General features: G+C 43.8%; 3 protein-coding genes across 3 annotated transcripts in view; all 3 read right to left on the minus strand.

Moving 5' to 3' along the window:
• LOC141094351 (uncharacterized) overlaps window positions 1-22,112 on the minus strand; it is a 336,208-nt gene that overhangs the window by 215,347 nt on the left and 98,749 nt on the right.
• LOC141094342 (uncharacterized) lies at window positions 131-2,067 on the minus strand. The gene is made up of 2 exons (XM_073580181.1): window positions 2,033-2,067; window positions 131-1,271 (listed from the first exon to the last, which is right to left on the minus strand). Exon 2 carries the CDS (start codon window positions 874-876, stop codon window positions 241-243), a length of 636 nt encoding a protein of 211 aa, XP_073436282.1. The 5' UTR covers window positions 877-1,271; window positions 2,033-2,067; the 3' UTR covers window positions 131-240.
• The window catches only part of LOC141094334 (oocyte zinc finger protein XlCOF8.4-like), a 61,379-nt gene continuing 42,313 nt past the window's right edge, over window positions 3,047-22,112 (minus strand). The window contains exons 2-7 of the mRNA XM_073580170.1: window positions 7,864-7,993; window positions 7,555-7,734; window positions 7,349-7,472; window positions 7,168-7,265; window positions 6,879-6,969; window positions 3,047-3,546 (exon numbers count right to left, since the gene is read on the minus strand). Of these exons, the coding sequence (XP_073436271.1) occupies window positions 3,062-3,546; window positions 6,879-6,969; window positions 7,168-7,265; window positions 7,349-7,472; window positions 7,555-7,734; window positions 7,864-7,932 (1,047 nt within the window). The 5' untranslated portion in view covers window positions 7,933-7,993 and the 3' untranslated portion in view covers window positions 3,047-3,061. The remainder of the gene's footprint in view (window positions 3,547-6,878; window positions 6,970-7,167; window positions 7,266-7,348; window positions 7,473-7,554; window positions 7,735-7,863; window positions 7,994-22,112) is intronic.

A 22,112-nucleotide genomic window follows, 5' to 3' on the forward strand; every position in this document is an offset into this window, starting at 1 on the left:
ACCATTTGCTATCCCCCCTCTAAGCTGAGAATCCAGGAGCTAAGGTGCCAGGATTGACACAAACCGCCACCAAAAGCCCCTTTGTGCTTATAATGTTTCACGCCTTTGTCAACTAAATGTAACTCTCCTGCCTTATTAATAGCCCTTATTATTTATTTCCTTCACACTCTACATGAGATTTTAGATGAAGAGGATTCCCAAAAATAACATTTCCCACATTTTGAACATAAAAAATGGTCTCTACCCTGTATGAGTTCTCTGATGTGCAACAAGATTTGAACTCAAACTAAAACATTTCCCACATTCTGGACATGAATACGGCTTCTCTCCTGTGTGAATTCTGTAATGTGAAAGCAAAGTTGACTTATGGGTAAAACATTTCCCACATTCTGGACATGAATATGGCTTCTCCCCTGTGTGAATTCTCTGATGTGTAATAAGCTCTTGTCTCTGGATAAAACATTTCCCACATTCTGGACATGAATATGGCTTCTCCCCTGTGTGACTTCTGTAATGTGAAAGCAAAGTTGACTGATGGGTAAAACATTTCCCACATTCTGGACATGAATATGGCTTCTCCCCTGTGTGACTTCTGTAATGTCTAAGCAAATTTGACTGATGGGTAAAACATTTCCCACATTCTGAACATGAAAATGGCTTCTGTCCTGTGTGATTTCTGCAATGTATAACCAAATTTGACTTACGGTTAAAACATTTCCCACATTCTGAACATGAAAATGGCTTTTCTCCTGTGTGATTTCTCTGATGTCTAAGAAGTGTTGATTTAACCACAAAACATTTCCCACATTCTGAACATGAAAATGGCTTTTCTCCTGTGTGTCTTCTATGATGTCTAAGAAGTGTTGATTTAACCATGAAACATTTCCCACATTCTGAACAGGAAAATGGCTTCTCTCCTGTGTGACTTCGCTGATGCCTAAGGAGATGTGCTTTTCGGCTGAAACATTTCCCACATTCTGAACAGGAAAATGGCTTCTCTCCTGTGTGACTTCTCTTATGTGTAAGCAATTGTGATTTACATTTAAAATATTTCCCACATTCCGAACAGGAAAATGGTTTCTTCTCTGTGGGAATTATTTGACGTTCAACATCACTTTTGCTGCTTTCATTTTGCTTAACAGTCTGTGATGAATCCAAATAGGTGACTGATTGAAAAGGCTCCGATGACTGATTTTTGCTCTGAAGGGCTGGAGGGATAGCTGGAATAATGGCGTGCTTTTCATTGGTATCTGGTTTGACACCAAAGTCATCTGCCAAGAATAAAACTGATTATTATTTTTCAATATCAATGCCTTATGTTTTATATAATTTCTATATACATAATTCTATACAACTCAAAGTATAATGAAACTATGACCTAAGACAGTGGTGAGGCACCTGTTCACAAATCCCATGGTACTGAACCTCTAAAGTACAATCGACAAACATAATACACAAACGCAGAGAAGTTTGAAGCAATAAAGAGAGGATTAAAAATAAGCTTTATTACATTACAATCTATAGCAACAGATAAAAATATACACCATAACAACATATAAGATTCTTAAAGGGTATTCCCGGCTCTAATCAACTATCCCAATATGTAGTAGGTGTAATAATAATATTAGGAAATATGTAGTATAGTTCTTCTAACTCGCTATGTTGCTAAACCGCATGTGCAGAGCATTGCATTAGCGTAGGTATCCATGGTTACTACCACTGATATAGTGACTGTTAGTTGCTAGTGGTCATAACCATGGATACCGAAGCTACTGAAATGCCCTGGACATGGGGTAAGCAAGATAGAGAATAAGGAAAACTATACCACATTTCTAATTGGAGGTATTTGCTATTATTATTACACCTACTATATTGAAAACAGCTCACATCATTGTAACCTGCTCTGCCTGTGATCAGCGCAACCAGGGAACAATGTTGAGAGAGTTGTATTCAGGCCTTGCTGTCTATATAGGGTAAAATTAAGTAAAAAAAAAAAAATTAAAAAAAAAAAAAAATATCACATTACACTCACCTTAACACCAAATCCAGTGAAGCCATGGTCACCTGTAAAGAAACAAAAAGGAAAAAAGAATATCACTCACCTGTCCAAAGTTGAAAGAATCCAAAGTGTCCCATGCCGTAATCCATCTGTGTGACGGGTGCATATCAGAATAAACGGTGACCTGAGGTAACCACTCACGTTGAAAATCTGGGTAGAATGGCTCGTTCACACCATGATTTTTCAAGGAGAACTGCACTGATCTCACTGAGGTCATCACAGTTCATAGGCCCGCTCTTGCTGCAGGGAGTTATTTTCCCCTGCTCTTCAGCAGGAGTGGTTGCCTCATAAACCTCCATCAAAGTCCTTTGCACCCAGAAGCACTACAAAAATTGGCTGGTGACTAGCTCATCCAACCTTTATCCACCCCAATTCCTCAAGATAGTTGGACCATCATTGTTAATAAGCCCCTGTACTTTGTGTCACTCCCTCCACATTGTAGAATGTAAGCTCTTATGGGCAGGGTCATCAATATCTTGGCATTAATTATTGTATTATCGTTAACTTTGTTAGGACTGATGTATATGAACTGTTGAATTGTAAAGCGCTGCAGAGTATGTTATTGCTATGTAAGTAAAGATTATTATTATTATGAGCACGTCAGACAGATTAATTACAGCATTTGTAACTATTCATTCAATTTTGGATAGGAGAGAGATATTGTTGTCTTATTTTTGTTTGTGTAAAGGTGACAATGGCTTCAAGGGATTAGGTGTGTAGGGCTTGTACCCATTATCATGAAAAAAAAAAGTTCTGATTTCGGTCTAGAAAAGTAGGACTATTGTCATAAACAGTGCCATGCGATTTTCATGCGAGTAAAATCCGATTTTTCACACCTAGCTTTCGGATGTCAGTCGGATGCTATGTAATTGCTATTTGATTGCAATACGATTGTAACATGAACTTTGACATAGCAAATTACTCAATCATTTACACATATTTTTCCAAGGAAATATACTTCAATAAAGACATACAGTATATATTTCATGAAAAGCCGGAAATTCATCTGCCGCGTACAGTAGAATCACAATGTGATGCAACTGAATAGAACAGATAGATTACAAACAATCTAAGAAGTGTTGATTTAACCATGAAACATTTCCCACATTCTGAACAGGAAAATGGCTTCTCTCCTGTGTGACTTCGCTGATGCCTAAGGAGATGTGCTTTTCGGCTGAAACATTTCCCACATTCTGAACAGGAAAATGGCTTCTCTCCTGTGTGACTTCTCTTATGTGTAAGCAATTGTGATTTACATTTAAAATATTTCCCACATTCCGAACAGGAAAATGGTTTCTTCTCTGTGGGAATTATTTGACGTTCAACATCACTTTTGCTGCTTTCATTTTGCTTAACAGTCTGTGATGAATCCAAATAGGTGACTGATTGAAAAGGCTCCGATGACTGATTTTTGCTCTGAAGGGCTGGAGGGATAGCTGGAATAATGGCGTGCTTTTCATTGGTATCTGGTTTGACACCAAAGTCATCTGCCAAGAATAAAACTGATTATTATTTTTCAATATCAATGCCTTATGTTTTATATAATTTCTATATACATAATTCTATACAACTCAAAGTATAATGAAACTATGACCTAAGACAGTGGTGAGGCACCTGTTCACAAATCCCATGGTACTGAACCTCTAAAGTACAATCGACAAACATAATACACAAACGCAGAGAAGTTTGAAGCAATAAAGAGAGGATTAAAAATAAGCTTTATTACATTACAATCTATAGCAACAGATAAAAATATACACCATAACAACATATAAGATTCTTAAAGGGTATTCCCGGCTCTAATCAACTATCCCAATATGTAGTAGGTGTAATAATAATATTAGGAAATATGTAGTATAGTTCTTCTAACTCGCTATGTTGCTAAACCGCATGTGCAGAGCATTGCATTAGCGTAGGTATCCATGGTTACTACCACTGATATAGTGACTGTTAGTTGCTAGTGGTCATAACCATGGATACCGAAGCTACTGAAATGCCCTGGACATGGGGTAAGCAAGATAGAGAATAAGGAAAACTATACCACATTTCTAATTGGAGGTATTTGCTATTATTATTACACCTACTATATTGAAAACAGCTCACATCATTGTAACCTGCTCTGCCTGTGATCAGCGCAACCAGGGAACAATGTTGAGAGAGTTGTATTCAGGCCTTGCTGTCTATATAGGGTAAAATTAAGTAAAAAAAAAAATTAAAAAAAAAAAAAAATATCACATTACACTCACCTTAACACCAAATCCAGTGAAGCCATGGTCACCTGTAAAGAAACAAAAAGGAAAAAAGAATATCACTCACCTGTCCAAAGTTGAAAGAATCCAAAGTGTCCCATGCCGTAATCCATCTGTGTGACGGGTGCATATCAGAATAAACGGTGACCTGAGGTAACCACTCACGTTGAAAATCTGGGTAGAATGGCTCGTTCACACCATGATTTTTCAAGGAGAACTGCACTGATCTCACTGAGGTCATCACAGTTCATAGGCCCGCTCTTGCTGCAGGGAGTTATTTTCCCCTGCTCTTCAGCAGGAGTGGTTGCCTCATAAACCTCCATCAAAGTCCTTTGCACCCAGAAGCACTACAAAAATTGGCTGGTGACTAGCTCATCCAACCTTTATCCACCCCAATTCCTCAAGATAGTTGGACCATCATTGTTAATAAGCCCCTGTACTTTGTGTCACTCCCTCCACATTGTAGAATGTAAGCTCTTATGGGCAGGGTCATCAATATCTTGGCATTAATTATTGTATTATCGTTAACTTTGTTAGGACTGATGTATATGAACTGTTGAATTGTAAAGCGCTGCAGAGTATGTTATTGCTATGTAAGTAAAGATTATTATTATTATGAGCACGTCAGACAGATTAATTACAGCATTTGTAACTATTCATTCAATTTTGGATAGGAGAGAGATATTGTTGTCTTATTTTTGTTTGTGTAAAGGTGACAATGGCTTCAAGGGATTAGGTGTGTAGGGCTTGTACCCATTATCATGAAAAAAAAAAGTTCTGATTTCGGTCTAGAAAAGTAGGACTATTGTCATAAACAGTGCCATGCGATTTTCATGCGAGTAAAATCCGATTTTTCACACCTAGCTTTCGGATGTCAGTCGGATGCTATGTAATTGCTATTTGATTGCAATACGATTGTAACATGAACTTTGACATAGCAAATTACTCAATCATTTACACATATTTTTCCAAGGAAATATACTTCAATAAAGACATACAGTATATATTTCATGAAAAGCCGGAAATTCATCTGCCGCGTACAGTAGAATCACAATGTGATGCAACTGAATAGAACAGATAGATTACAAACAATATATACAGGGTGGGCCACTTATATGGATACACCTAAATAAGATGGGAATGGATGGTGATATCAACTTTCTATTTGTGGTACATTAGTATATGGGAGGGGAAACACTTTTCAAGATGGGTGGTGACCATGGCAGCCATTTTGAAGGTGGCCATTTTGGATCCAACTTTATAAATGGCCCACCCAGGTGGATCCATCTAAATGGCCCACCCTGTATACATAGAATAGATATAAAGATGTCAGTCACACATATAATTAGCACAGTATGTGTGTGCAGCTTAGTGTACATGTATTTAATTAAATTGTTTTTATGAAAAAAAATTGCATGGGCTTAATTTTCATAACCAGCAGAGGTAAATCAGATGGCTGTGGGCTGATGTTTATAGCCTGGGAAGGGGGTAATACCCATGGACCTTCCAAGGCTATTAATATCAGCTCTCAGTTGTATACTTAGCATTTACTGGTTATTAAAATGGGGGCCTGCTCAAAAAAAAAAAAAAATGACATAAAGTCCCCCTATAGTTAATAACTAGCAAAGGCTCGGCAGACAACTGCGGGCTGATATTAAGAGCCTACAAAGGGAACATGGACATTGGCCCCATTCCAGACTAAAAATATCAGCTCTCAGCTGCACCAAAAATGGAGCATATATAAGATGCACCAGTTCTGGCACTTAGCCTCGTGCTTCCCACTTGCCCTGGTGTGGGCCAGACAAAATTGTTGGCACTTTGCCAAAATTTGCTTTCGGCATGTTTCAGCTCTTTCCAAAGATGCTCTATAGGATTTAGTTCAGGGATCATAGAAGACCACTTTAGAATAGTCCATTGTATTCTTCTTAGCCATTCTTGGGTGTTTTTAGCTGTATGTTTTGGATCATTATCCTGTTGCAAAATTTGTCAGCTATTTTCCTCCTGCGGCCACATCCAGGGAGGTTGGCTACAGTCCCATGGATCTTAAATTTCTGAATGTGTGCAACTGTAGTCACAGGAACATCAAGCTGCTTGGAGATGGTCTTATAGCCTTTACCTTTAACATGTTTGTCTATAATTTTTTTTTCTAATCTCCTGAGAGAAATCTTTCCTTCGTTCCTCTGGTCCAAGTTGAGCGTGATACTCACCATGTCACCAAACAGCACAGCGAGTATCTGTAGCCCTCTATAAAGGCCACTCACTGATTCCAAGATTGTAGACACCTGTGATACTAATCAGCGGACACACCTTGATTTAACATGTCTCTTGTCACATAATTTCATGAGTTTTATTTTTAAATATTCTATGGAAGCATGGTTGAAAAGCAATGTCTAACTTTCATTTGTTAATTTTCATACATTTTTTATCTGTTATTACTTTTGTCAGATTCAAGTAATTTCTGTGACCATTGTGGGTTTTTCTTTCATTAAACGAGGGATACAAAAATTTTGACCACGTGTGTAATTACAGGAGAATCTGTGGCTTCTCTGCATTTAGTGGTCATTACTCACCTGGGTAGTCATATGTAGGAATCTCCTCTTTACACGGCTCATCACCCCTCACGTATGTCTCTGTAGTATTGATATGGGTCAGATTTTCACCCTGAAACAAATATTGTAAAAGTCACAGACAGATGGAGAAGTCCCATCTATGATCAGCTCTAATCCTGCCATCTCCACCGCTCTCATTACACAAGTATAAACCATATAATACTGGTGGATAAAACAAGACTGAGCACAAGACCTTCACAGCCGTCTACACATCATAGGGGAGATCTCATGACACCTTCTCTCCATCTACCTGATGATCCTGAGGAGCACTGGGATCTTCTTGGTTACAGTCCTGTGGAAAAAGAGGACGGGGACATGTCTCTGGTGTTGTCCTCTTACTGGATAGATCTGGAGGAAACGCATACAGGGACTGAATTCATTCTTTACATACAGATAATTATAGGCCGTGTGCATTTAGTCCTGTCTATTACCTGGTGATGTGCGGGACTGGGGAACATCCATCATGACGTCCTTGTAAACATCTTCGTGTCCCTCTAAATACTCCCACTCCTTCATGGAGAAATAGATGGCAACATCCTGACACCTTATAGGAACCTGACACATACAATGATACCGTCATCCCCCGATCCCGTCATAGCGTTACTGTATAATGTCCCAGCATTCCCAGCAGTGTCACCTCTCCAGTCAGCAGCTCAATCATCTTATAGGTGAGTTCTAGGATCTTCTGGTCATTGATGTCCTCATGTATCAGGGGGTGAGGTGTAGGCCCCGTGATTGGGCTCAGGGGTCTTCCCCATGCCTCAGACACAGGGTCCTGACAGCGATCACTAGAGGTCTTCTTCACCACTGTGTAATCCTGGTTATGGAGAGACACATTAATAAATCTCACTACAGACATTTCCAGAGTCCTCACCTCTCCAGTTCTGTCCATCTGTTATTCCCATAGATAAGAATGATGTAATGTGACGTCATCAAAATCTCTCACCTCTCCAGTAAGCCGGAAGAGGATCTCTAGGGTGAGGTGTAGTATCTTCTCCATCTTGTCTGTAGCCATTCGTTAATGTTTAAAGTACATTTTCTAGAAGATAATTATACTGATTGTATCTGCCAGGATCCTAAATGGAAGGAAGATCAGCTGATGAAGAATCATACAAAATACCATGGGAAAACAAGATACAGGAGCAGTGATGCTGGTATAGTGGAAGGACATGTGCACACCGTGTCTTTTCAGGTGGACACTTCATGTAACCAATCCGAAAAAGTGCAAAAGTTGGAACATAATGCACAAAAATGAAAACCAACTCTCTGCTCATAGTTTCAGTTTTAAAACTTCTATTAACCCCTTCAGGTTTCTAAAGCTGCAAAACAGTTACAAGAAGTGACCGGAAAACAGCAGATGGCAAAAAAATGGCATCTCAGGGCCCCGTCCGTTCTGAGGACCAGAGATAGTCCTGTGACCTCATTATAGGCACTCCTTCTGTTACGAGTCCATGAAAAAAAAAGAAAAAGGATTGTTCAGGAAGGCATCAATGTGCAATGTACGATACGGGGAGTAGAGATCTGCAAACTTGTCAGAAAATGTTCACCAATTTCAAATTCGGCACCAAAGTAGCACATTCGGATTAGTGTTCCAGAGCAAAGTTCGGGCACATTTCAGTAAATTATAGCGTTTTCAATAATGCTTTTGATAGGAGTCATGGGGTTACCGCTGAGAGTAGCCAGAAGACTGCAGTGTCCGATTGCTCCTACACTGAAAAGCACTTCATTTTAATGGTGTTTATTTCTTTTGGCAAAACAGAGGTTAATCGACCATGGTGGAAACTCTGAGCTCTCAGTTGTGCTTGGTTAGCCTCTCCCATCCCCCTTATAATCTGGGTCCTGATTCAAACCTACATCAGAGCTAGCATTTATTTCATGGCATAGAAGGAAAGGTGTTCACATGAGAAGGAGTTATCTGTGACTGTTGCGTGGTTTGTAAGTGTGGTAATTCTCTTCCCTCCTCTATTTTGGTTTTTCCCCATGCTTCACTCTCTGGTGCATTCCTCTGTTATATGTGAGTGAATATTTGTATGCATGGTGTTTTCAGTTTACCCTTGTTTGTTTTGTGTAGCCTTGTTTGTCAGGTTGGTGTACTGCGGTGCACAGTAGCACCCCTCTTCCCTGGATGAGGAAGAGAACAGACAGGTGTTACGAATGGGTCACCGAGGAGCATAGCAGGCCCAGGCTAAGCCACAGAAAAACAGAGAGGCTGGTAACTAAGCGGATGCAGACCCCTGATCCTGTCCACACAACTAGAAGTAGTCATTGAGCGTGCCTACGATGATCCTAGATGCCTCGGCACAGCTGGAGAGCTAAGCCTAAAGCAAGAAAGGGGAAATCTAACCTGTCCCGGAACAGACCCCAAAGGAATATATAGCCCCCAAACATATATTGTTGGTGAGACAAGATGAAAACACAAACGCAGGCATAAATATAGACTAAGCAAACGATGGGGCCCAGACTGACTAGACAGGACAGGAAAGGAAAGCCACTGTCTACAATCGCGCAAAAAAACTGCAAAAGTCCAACACGGCTGATGCAAAAAACACTGAAGTCACACAACTTCGCCCCTCACTATATCAGCACTCTGGTATATTCTGAAAGCAAAGCAAAAAGAGACCAATAGAAAAGGGGACAAAACAAACTGACACATGCAGTAACATATGGGCGGTGATTCAGCACAGCCCCAGCCGGAGCTAGCTGACCTGCACAAAGCAGAGATAAACAAAACCCGATCAAATGCAAACACAATAGCAAATGAACTACTTAGCTGAACATGCAGGGAAAGAGCAGGAGACATCAGACCTCAGGAAGCACAGGAAAAAAAAAAATCACCAGCAGGGATAGAGGGAGTCAGCTGTCTAAAATCCCAATCAGAAACACCAGATCTCCAATCGTCTTCCCCATTATCAGGTGGCAAGCCTCTGTCAATCAGATCAGCTCCACTACCTCCAGTAACCACCAGAGGGAGCCCAGAAAGAGAACTCTCAATCTGACCAGCTCCACTATCTTCAGTAATCACCAGAGGGAAGCCAGAGAGAGAATTCACAACACAGAGTGTTAACTCAGGAGATAAGGCAAGGGTGGCTGCCCTGGCTTGGCTTCGTCACCTTCAGAAGTATCCTGGGAAATAGGGCGAGCTAAGGCACCCCCTAGTGTCAGGGACAGGGAAGGAGCTCCTTGTCCCAGGTCACCTGACAGCTTAATCGTGACATTAGGACTTTGGCTAGGTTGGGGGGTTCGTGTTTGATGAGGGGAAGAGGCGACGAATGGGGAGAGGTCAGAGTACCAGCAATCTGTATGTTTTTTTAATGAACTTAATGTGTGTATTCCAGCAGGCAGTCAAGGTGCAGAAACCATCAACAACGTTGTGACACAAGGGCTTTGGTCATTGGTGAAGTCACATGTCCCTCTCCATATAAAAAGTGGACATGCTTTGCTGATGTTATTTTCTCAGAGTAACAGCGCAGAAAGGCCACTCCTGCTGCTGCAAGTTGTAACGCCAATGTGTTTGTACCTTGTTTCCCCGGCGTTACTCTGCCCGTCTGTGCTCTTACCCTTTGCTCCTCTCCTTTTAGTCAGCTGGGATACTGTTGTCTGTTACCTGTATGGATGCTGCTCAGTTCCCTGCTCTGCTGCATAGCCGTACATGTGTTGTAGATTCTTTGTTCCGCAGCAGGACCTTCCGCGTGTGCGGTTCCTGGCTGCTGCTGTGGAAGTTATCTATGGGTTGCGAGGTCCTTTGCAGCTGGTGCATGACTTTTCACGTGTCCAGGCTTGCAGCCGCTGCTAGGTGCTTTAAGCTTCAGTTCCTGTGCTGGCTATGCTGTACTGGTTTCTGTCTGTGCTTTTATTAAGTGTAGTGTGTGCGCATGAATTGCTGTCCTCAGCCTATTGCTGAGGGGCAGCTCCTATTTAAAGTTCCTCTTCCCTGATGGGCATTGCCAGTTTCTCATTAGGTTCCATGCGTGTTCAGTCCTCTATGTTGCTCCTGGTCTGTCTTGTCTTCAGCTCCTGTTCTGCCTGCTATTAGTTCTGATATCTTTGTCCCTGGACCTGTCATGCCTCTGTGTTGGTACCAAAGCCCTTGCCCTGATTCCTGCTGTGTGATGTTCCTGAAGTCCTTCTGTGGCTCAAACCACATACCCAGTGAATGAGTTTCCTGTAACCTGGGAATAAACCTGTGTTCGTCTTTTGATGATGGAGTCCAGTGTTTCTGCTGAGTGTCTTCTACGCTGTGCTCAGCTTGCTATGCGGCGCTAGCTCCGTCCAGCTCTGGTCCAATCCTGCAATGCTTGCACCATACCGCTTGAGTTCCTTTCTAGGTCGTGTTCGATGTCTGGCGACCGCTGTCTGGTGCCTGGAGCCTGACTACCGCTGTCTGGTGCCTGGAGGTCATGTCTGAGGTTTGGAGCCTGACGACTGCTGCCCAATGTTCTGCCGATGTCTCTGATGTCCAGCCTGTGTCCAGATGTCCAGTCCGTGGTCCAGCCCGTGTTTCAGAGTCGGTCCTGAGCTGCCATGCTGATGTTCCTAGACCTGTCCGTGTCTTGCCTGTGTCCCGATGTCCTGCCAGTTCCCTGGGGTCGTCCCTGTGATGAGGTCTATCCGAGCGAGGTGTCTGATGTTCTCCTGCTGTGCCTGAGCTATGCCAGAGAGAGAGAGAGGTTCCATGGTATGCCCATACCAGATGACCCCGGACTGCATCAACCTTTGTTGACCTCCTGCCATTGCCTGCTAACCTGGGAAGTGTGCCCTTCCTTGATGTGCAGAATCAGGAGCCTGGCATTATGCCTTGTGTTCTGTATGTGACTTTGTCTTAGTAAACTTTACGTTCTTTACACCTGAAGTTGTGCGGTGTCATCTAGTCCTGCATGTCGCCACCTTGCCCACATGCTCAGCTGCTACAGACCACGGTCGCTACCCTTCCTTAGTCCGGGTAGGCCCGGGTCCCCCTCTGTGGTCCAGTGGGTCCATTCCCATTTACTTTAGATGTATTTATATAAATGGCCCACCCTGTAGTTTGTGCTAATAGTGTTGTGCAAAGAGTAGTCCACATTTCCTACTCAAAATCATTTGGGCTACAACTGTGTTGCAGTCAGGACTCCAGCACTGCATCAAGTGGCCTCTCCTCCTCTTCCTCCACCCTAACATGACACACAGTATAGGGCTCAGAAGAGGCACTAGAATTACCCGTTTTTCCCCGCATCAAAACTCTCCAATGGCCCAACTCACCCAGAGTACTAATTATATAACTGCAATGCATGGATGCATGGGGCAGGGCCTGGAACAGGGCTTGGACCAGCATTTCAGGCTTAAACATTGAACATTAACAGGTGGATGAGAGATAGGTGTAGGCCTGGTGCTCCGAGAGACCTGCCAAATTCAGGCAAGACACATGTGAGAGACCCAATTTGGAGTCCAAACATTTCCAAAAATTAGGGGAAGACAACACTAAACTGTAATTAATTTCCCCAGATTAGAAATAGTATAATGAGGCTTTGACACTCTTTGCACTACAGGCAAGCCACTAGATGAAGACACAACTTAAGGGTCTTCACATTTCCAAAAATTGTTACCAACAATAGCAACAGCAGGCACAGGATCCATGACAAAGGTGTCACATACTGCAAAAACACAAGATCAATGCAGCCCACTGAAAACTACACCATCGCCCAGTCTGCGATTGGGGTGAAAGTCATTGGAGATCCAGGACTTTTTCATCTTGATGAAAGCTAGGTCACTTAACCATTTTTGAAGACCCAAATGCATAAGGGTCCAAATTCCCCCTGATGGTATTGATATTGAGCTGAAGATACTCCTGCACCATCCTCTCCAGTCATTCAAGTGTCAGACTTACACTCTATTCTGCTGGTGCACGTGATGGTCTAAAAAATGTGTGAAATTACTCACAGAAATTGCTTATGCCACTTACACTACTGATGCTAACGTTCTTGAACGCTCCCAGGGTTGGAACTCTTTAACTGTGATGCACTAATTGTGTGCGACTGCTGTCTTGGGGAAAATCACTCTTAATTTTGTGCAAAAGCGTGTTTGATACTCCAGCAGCATATGCGCATCCCATTACGTGAGGAAAGGATCTGGTTGTAAATAGTACAGCAAGAAGGCACTCTTAGGTGGGGAGCATTCATGAGATCCAAGTCCAAGGTGTCTTGGCAGCAGGGTAACTTAAGCTTGCTTCCTACATTCTCTCACACCAACCACAGAAAAAGAGGGTATCATTATTCTCTTCATCTTCTGACTGTTGCATCACTCTCACTCCTTGTCCTCCTCCATTTGTTCCTCAGCTCCTGCACCTTCACTAACAGTTTGTCTGGTACCAAGACCCCCCCACCCGACCATTGTCCAGAACTTTGATATTGATATCACTTCCGCTTCTTCCTCCTCTTACTTTGTGACCACCACAACCTCCCGCAGAATATCCAAAGTGTGCTCCAGCATCTAGATGACCGGAATAATGATGCTGATGATGGCATGGTCAATGAAAACCATTTTGATAGCCATTTTGAAACTGTGCAGAAGGGTGCAAAAATCCTTCATCTGTGCTCACAACGTGAGCGTGATTTTCGCCACATCTGTACTACGCTGGCCCAGGCTATGCAGAAAAGGACATATTGCACCAGGGCTCGTCGCTGCTACATGTGGACAGTGAAACTCCACCATGTCGACAGAATAATAATAATAATAATAATAATAATAATTTTTATTTATATAGCGCCAACATATTCCGCAGCACTTTACAATTAAGCGGGGACATGTACAGACAATAAATTCAATACAAGTTAAGACAATTCAAACAGTGAGGTCCTTGCTCGCAAGCTTACAATCTACAAGGAAATGGGGGGACACAGTAGGTGAGAAGTGCTTGTTAATTCAGGTCTGGCAATTATAATAGGGATTTTCATATAAAGCTGCATGATCCGGTCATCAGCCCATGTGTTTAAGTGCAATAGACAAGTATCAAGTGCAGTTATCATGTGCATGAAGGGTGTGGAGACAGATGAATAGTAGGGTGCAGATTCAGAATAATAGACAGAATGCATATAAAACGGTTACCCGATAGGCCGAAAGCCCTCTATAGCCTGGATAGCTGACCACAAATCTTAAGCTGTGTGACTGCGATTTCCAAGGCATATTATTTTTTTTTTTTAATTTAGTAGACTTTTATTAAGAAGAACACAGCTATAAACTTATTACAGTGGTATTTTCAGTTTTTGTATAACACGGCAAAACAAACCCCAACATACCGAACAATCCCCCCTAGACAGCTCGTATTATCACAGTAGAATGACCTGTATAAATATATAAATTTAGACATACATTTTGCTTAAGAGAACAATATGATAATCATTCCCATAGACAGATATCCCAATGTACCAATCCCTATACATCCATCTTTTAAAGGGAATCGGTTACCCCTTTTTTCGAATATGAGCTGCCAGCACCGACATCAGGGGCTTAGCTACAGCATTCTGTAATGCTGTAGATAAGCCCCCGATGTAACCTGAAAGACAAGAAATAAGAGTTAGATTATACTCACTGGGGGGGGGGGGCGGTCCAGTCCAATGGGTTTCGCTGTCCAGTCCAGCGTCTCCCATCTTCATACGATGCTGTCCTCTTCTTTCCTTCCCGTTGCGGCTCCTTTGCAGGTGCACTGCTCTGCCCTGCCCTGTTGAGGGCAGGGCAGGGCAGAGTACTGCAGTGCGCAGGCGCCGGACCTCTCTGACCTTTCCCGGCGCCTGCGCACTGCAGTATTCTGCTCAGAGCAGTGCACCGGAGCCACGACAGGAAGGAAAGAAGAGGAAGGCATCGGACTGGACCGCGACATCCACCGGACCAGACCGCCCCCCCCCCCCCCCGATGAGAATAATCTACCTCTTTTTCTCATCTTTCAGGTTACATCGGGGGCTTATCTACAGCATTACAGAATGCTGTAGATAAGCCCCTGATGTCGGTGTCGGCAGCTCATATTTGAAAAAAGGGGTGACAGATTCCCTTTAACCTAACTCCAGCCATGGCGTCCTCAGTCTGTCATACATTACCAGTTTTCCTTTTCTTACAGACCCCTTTCTCCAGCTTAATGACATGCTTGACATACTGAAGGTATTCTCCCCTTGAAGGTGGATCTTCCTTTATCCAGCTCCTCGCTATTACCTTTCTAGCCATATATATACAGTATATATTTTATATATATATATATATATATATATATATATATATATATATATATATATATATATATATATACACACACACACACACACAAACTGGAAATAGCCACCTTGAGGAAGTTATCCACTTTAATTTCCCCCACATACCCCAACAGGGAAACCACCAGTTCCCTTGGGACTACACATCTATAAGCCCCATCTATCCAGCTCAAGATCACCAACCAGAAAGCAGTCAACCTTGGACACGTCCATAACAGGTTGTACGTGAGAACCTGCAGGCGACCCAGCGGCGCCAGCGCGTATGGTACGATCGGAGGGCCAGAGAGTGCACCTTGGAAATAGGACAGAAGGTCCTGGTGTTAGAGCCCACTAAGCAGAACAAGTTCCAAGCTGCATGGCAAGGGCCCTACCAGGTAGTGGGGAAAATAGCCGACAACCTATAATGTCGCCGATTGTTAACCACCATGATGTTAATTCTGCCTTTATCAAAGTTTTGAATGTCCCTCGTTTTGGATCTTCTGTTAATAAATTGTCTTTGCAGGATAGGAAAAAAAAGTGGTCAGACAATCCGCGCTGCGAATCACTATGAACAATTATTATTACAGTGGTCTTTATTCGACGCGTTTCGAAGTTTCACAGAACTCCTTTCTCAGGAAAAAACCACAAGCAAGTATCATGAACAGGTTCTTAAATAGAAAAAACAGTACACCTGTCATTCAGGTGCTCGGCGTCTAACAGGTCACCTGATTCAAAAGGATGTCAAAGTTCATTGCTTGAACACATGATAGACACTTAATAGACAAATATAAATTTTTGTTATAAAATTATTATACTTGCATTATAAAATGACTTATATTAATTTCTTTATTAACAATCAACGGAAAAAAGTTATTAAAAGAAAATTTAAAAAGGGACAAGAACCTCCAAAAACGGGTGGAAAAAAGGAGAAATGCCTTAGGCTGAGTTCACACGTGACGAAAACGCGAAAAATAAGCATCCCATGCATTCCTATGGGATTCCGCAATGCTGTGCCAATGCTGCGGTTTTTACCGCGGCGTAATCGCTTCGCGGTAAAAAACGCAGCATGCTCATTAATTTTGCAGAATCGCGGCGATCCCGCACCCATAGGAATGCATTGTTCCGCTTACTTCCAGCATGTGGCTGTGCACACCATGCGAAAAGTAAGCAGAACAATTGCGGATGGTACCCACGGTCCAGAGGAGAGGAGACTGTCCTCCGGGATTTGGGTACCATATCCCTGTAAAAAATAGAATTTAAAATAAAAAATATTGTTATTCTCACCTTCCGACGTCCCGCGCAGCCTTCCCAGTACTCCTTTGTGAAAATGCCCGCGATGGCGTCCGTTCTCGCGGGATCGCGAAGTCTCGCGGTAATTCGCGCGACGGCATCGCGAATTACCGCGAGACGTTGTGATCCCGCGAAAACAGACGCCATCGCGGGCATTTTCACAAAGGATTACTGGGAAGGCTACGCGGGACGTCGGAAGGTGAGAACAAACATTTTTTTTTTTTTTTTTACATTTTATCTTTTACTACTGAGGCTGCATAGGCAGACTATGTTTGACGAGTGTGACCAACCTGTCAATCAGTTCTCCAAGCGATGCTACAGATCGCTTGGAAAACGCTAACATTTTGCAAGCTAATTACGCTTACAAAATGCTAGTTTTTCCGCGGGAAAATCACGGGAATTTAAAATGCGATTTTTCCGCAGAATGGAATGCCGTAATTCTCGCGGTAATTTCCGCGAGAGTTCCGGTACGTGTGAACTTAGCCTTACAGGGAGGACAGCTTCTCAAGAGAGCCACTTTTGAAAGAATATTTTATTCAGAAATTTCACGGTATAAGTTTGTTTTTCTATACATGTTGTTGGATTTGGCATTGTTTGTGTGGTTTTATGGTGGCTTTCCTTATAACAGAAATTTATATATATTTTGTCTGTTAAGTGTCAATCATGTGTTCAAGCAATGAACTTTGACATCCTTTTGAATCAGGTGACCTGTTAGACGCCGAGCACCTGAATGACAAGTTTTTCTATTTAAGAACCTTTTCATGACACTTGCTTGTGGTGTTTTCCTGAGGAAGGAGTTCTTTGAAACTTCGAAACGCGTTGAAAGACCACTGTAATAATAATTGTTCATAGTGATTCGCAGCGCGGATTGTCTGACCACTTTTTTTCCCCTATCCTGCATCTTATGTCAGTCCCTCGTGGATCTGTGATTTCTGCAGCAGCGAATCCTCCATGCTTATTACAAGTTCCATCTGGTGAATGTATTATTTTTAAATTGATATACCTACACTGGATAATGCACTATTGCGCTATTTCTCTTCAATAGTATCCCTAATAAATTGTCTTTGTCCAACAGGCATCCTCCATTAATTTTTTTCAACTCCTTACAGTCCTCAATTTAATAGCATTAAAAACATTGTTAAAAAATATTTACCTATTGTCAACCAGGATGAAAAACTGCGTAAAATTGTATCTGTCGGCTGTAGTTTTGTTGCTAGGAGAGGATACAGTTTGGGCAATGCGTGGTCACTGAGTCTCCTAAAACGCCAGTCTGCTTCTGAAATGCGGTTATCGGCAAAGGCTTTTTTTAAGTGAGCTAATAATCAATGTAATGTTTGCGCTTTCGCCATTGATAGAACTAAATCTGTTATTTCTTTTTCAGGTTATTCTTCTACCATTACTTCCTTTTTGAATTGTGATACAAAATATGTGATATATTGCATCTGCTGGGTGCCATGTCAGATGCAATACATTGGATGTACTACAAGAAAAATCAAGAAATGTTTTGCTGAGCACATTACCAATATTCATAATGAAAAAAGTCTTATTCTGGCGCATCAAAGCATTTTGTCAATGTGCACCATAGAGATCTCACTAATTTTTCTTTTTATGCTTTTGAAAAGATCCGCAATCCTCTACGGGGTGGTAATAAACAGAAAAATAGAATTAGACTTACTGGTAATTCGGTTTCTAGGAACCTTCCACGACAGCTACATTGGAGGATGTCTTCCCCGCCCTAATAGGGGACAGGAACACAAAGAGGTTAAATACCCCTCCCCTTCCTGCAACCACCAGTGTTTTCCTGGACACCAGTATGGATAGTTACCACCAAAGTGCAGGAATCATCCAATAAGAATATCAGAGAGGGAGGAAAATTAGTGCTGTCATGGAAGGTTCCTAGAAACCGAATTACCGGTAAGTCTAAGGGTACCGTTACACGTAGCGACGCACCAACGATTCCGACAACGATACAATCTGGGCAAGATCGTTTGTGCATCGCTAGTAAGCAGTCATACAGGCCGATCTTCATAACGACGCATCAGCGATGTCACCAACGACCACGGCGGTCGCTGGTGCCGTGTCACACACTGTCTATAATAGCGAGTCAGACTTTGAATAGGCGTCCTTCAGCGCTATCTTAGGTCGCTCGTCGTTGATAAGGGGCGTCAAACACAGCGATGCATCCTTGTCAGCGTGACGCCAGCAATCAAAAAATGATCCTGAACGTTCACGCACGATCAGCGACATCGCAGCAGGGAGCCGGTCGTTTCCACGTGTCACACTTAGCGAGATCGCTAGCGATGTCGCTGTTGCGTCACAAAATCATTGTCGCTTCAGCAATATCGCTAGCGATCTCGCCGTGTGTAAGGGGGGTTAATTCTATTTTCTCCAGTCACCTTCCACGACAGCTACATCGGAGTAATACCTAGCAGATTCACCAGAATTTATTCATCCAGTTCTCAGGACGAAATAAGGGCAAGAAGGCATCAAAGAACACGATCGCGAATTGGATCACACAATCTATCTGCCTGACCTACGCATCCCAGAAGCTGGCTCCACCCGCCTCACTGAGGGCACATTCTACCCATGCGCTAGCAACATCATGGGCAAAAAAGGGGAATGCTTCGTCAGAGCGGATACGCAGAACCGCCACCTGGTCGTCCATCCACACGTTCACCCGGCGTTACAGGCTAAATTTCAATGGGGGTTTAACATTTGCCAGACGAGTGCTGCAGGCCGTGTCCCCCCCCCCAGAGAAATTAGCTGTTGGCTTCACTCTACTGTCGGTAGACAGGACCACTCTGCAAATGTCGTGAGTGTGGAAGGTCTCTTCCTTAAGGTACTGTCACACTAAGCGATATCGCTAGCAATATCGCTGTGTGTGATACTTACCTACAACCCGCTCCCCCGCTGGTTATCGCTGATCGCGTGAGAATGTTCAGGACCGCTTCTCGTCGTCAGCTTCCTGCGGCGCTTCCTGTGGAGAGACGAGCGACGAGCGTGGACGCGGGCGGGAGGACGCAGGATCGCCTAGTGTGACAGGCAAGTAGCGACCCCCATCCCCAGCAATGTCGCTGGTGAGATCTGCCTGTTTGGCAGCTCACTAGCGACCACTTAGCGATGCACCAGCGATCCTGACCGCATCATATCGCTGGTCGGGATCGCTGGTACATCGCTAAGTGTAACAGTACCATTAGGGTTGAAGAGCTTGGGCCGAATGAGGACAGTACAATGTCCTGATCCCTATGAAAGTTTGAGTAGAAAGGCGTGATCTAATCTCAAGATAATATTATCTGTAATGATTGCAAGGTAAGCTTCTTGAATTGACAGGGCCTGCAATTCTCCTATACGTCTAGCCGCAGTAATTGCGACTAAGAGGACGGTTAAAGGGTTAGGTTTTCATGGTCATGAAATCTAGAGGCTCAAATGGATCTTAGGTTAGGGTGTTGAGCCAGTGTTGAGATCCCAAGGAGGCCCCTGACTGCGTTGTTTAGGACGAATACTGGCTGCCGAAGCCATAAAATAGTTTGATCCAGCGGTGGCTGGCCAGGTCAAGATCAAAAAAGGTGCTAAGAGCTGATATTTATACCTTTAGAGTGCTGGGGATAAGGCCCTGTTCTACACCTTTTGTAAACGTCTAGGGTCTGTGCTGCACTGGGATGGAAGGGATCAGGGGTGCCTGGAGAGCACCAGGGAGTAAACCTTTTCCAAGACCTTGGCATAGACAGCCTTGGTTAATGGTTTTGGCTTTCCTGAAGGGTTTGGATTACCCTATCCGAGAACCATTTGGCTCTTAGGAATTCGGCCTCAATAACCATGCTGCCAGGTTCCATTTGCCTACGCCCGGGTGTAGCAGAGGACCTTGTTGAAGGAGGTCCCCCTTTTTGGGGTAGAAGCCAGGGCCTTCCTGGGCCACGGCAAGTAGGGCACTGTACCAACTTCTTCCGGGCCACAGAGGGGCGATTAGTATTGTGGGAACTCTGCCCGTCTGGATTTCCTGAGATGTTTTTTTGCCCGCATCGGTATGGGTGGGCAGGTATATGCGAGGTTGGAATCCCACCATTGTGTGAAAGGCATCTATTCCTTGCACTCCGTCCATGTGGTTGAGGGAGACGAAAACCCCTGTCTTCGCATTTTGCCTGTTGGTGACTAGGTCCACCTCCGCCCCATCTTGAGGCTAGGGACACGAATACCGTCTGGTCCCGGCGCCACCCCTCCGGATGAACGTCTTCTCGACTGAGGAAATCTGCCTGGGTGTTGTCTGATCCTTTCAGACGCACTGACCAGGAGAAGATCCTTGCTGCTATTGCCTTCAGGCCGGCGTACTTCGTACCCCCTTGGCTGGAGATAGGCCACTGTGGTCATGTTGTCCGAGTAGATGCAGACGTGGCGATTTTGTATTAGCGATAATTACGTCTTTTAGCGCTTTTCCTACCGCCTTCAGTTCTCTCAGATTTGAGGAACTGGTGCTGATGCTCGTCAGCCATCTCCCCTGAAAATAGGGTCTCTACTACCGCGCCCCAGCCTCGTTGGCTGGCATCTGAGCGTAGTGTTTTCAGGAGAAGCTGAATCCGGATGACTCCCTTCTGAAGATTTCGGTAGTTAAACCACCACCTCAGGGCCGGTTTAACCTGACCAGGGAGGGGAATCCTTCAGGACAATGGAATTTGTCGCCGCATAGGCCAGGCGGATCCTGGAATGTAAAAGCACGTGGCTTTGTATAATTTGGGTGTGGGCCTGAGCCAAAGAAACCGCCTGGGTGCATGTGGTCAGAGATCCTAGAGCATAGACTCTGAGGGTCGGTGCCCACTGGTCCTGAACCAGGTTCTTTTGTGGACAAGGTCGACCTGACAAACCGTAGGTAGGAAGGATGTCTTTCCCCTTGAGTCCGAGAGAACTCCCAGAGGCTTCCTTCTCGTAGAGGGATAGACCAGGTTTGGTATCCAACCCAGGGATCTTAATATTCCCGAGGTCTTTCCTACGTCCATATTCTGACATGAGATAGATGCTATCCCCTGGCACCAGATGAAAATCACTGCTTCCACCATGATCTTGGAGAGATACATGGTCGGATGGATTGGCACATGGTAATATGCACCCTTCAGATCTACCTTTACCATTATCCAGTTCTGTCCGATGAGTGGGACAGCCCCTGATTGACTCCATTTTGAATTGCCTGTACCGGACCGATTCGTTTATGATGATTCGGTTTTTCTCTGATGGCTTTGTCACCAGGAAGGGACGTGCGTAATGGCCTTGTCCTTCTCCCGCTTTCGCAACCGCACGTTCTACCAGAGCAGATCTCTTGGTAAGGAGCCCTGAAGGTGTGGAGGCTGTAGGGAGGTTACCCCTAAGCATTACGGGCAAGGACTCTCAAACCCAATTTTTAGTCCATCTCGTATGGTACGGTTGACCCACTGATTTGTGGAGGTGGTCTGCCAGCGGGTGAAAAAAAGAACGAGAGACGACCCCTCAACCAGGCATTATTGCTTATCCGGGGTCTATTGATGGTTAGAGACAAGGATGTTCCTGCCCTAGCCCCCTATACTCTTCCTGAGTACGTCAACAGGACCTGGGATTCCCAGCCAGTTTCTCATGCCGGTACTGGCCCAGCCTCAAGCTGCTTAGCAGCTGTGATCTGACGAGGGCATGCAAATTCAGCTTAGAATAGCTGTTGACAGAGGTTTGGTCACGG

Source organism: Dendrobates tinctorius, unplaced genomic scaffold, assembly GCF_039654945.1.
Source record: "Dendrobates tinctorius isolate UK_male_01 unplaced genomic scaffold, ASM3965494v1 ptg000063l, whole genome shotgun sequence".
In the NCBI taxonomy this organism is placed as follows: domain Eukaryota; kingdom Metazoa; phylum Chordata; class Amphibia; order Anura; family Dendrobatidae; genus Dendrobates; species Dendrobates tinctorius.

What these genes read in the sequence shown, in the direction of transcription:
- LOC141094342 (XM_073580181.1), bottom strand. Translation starts at nt 876, where the DNA reads ATGGTTAAATCAACACTTCTTAGACATCATAGAAGACACACAGGAGAA.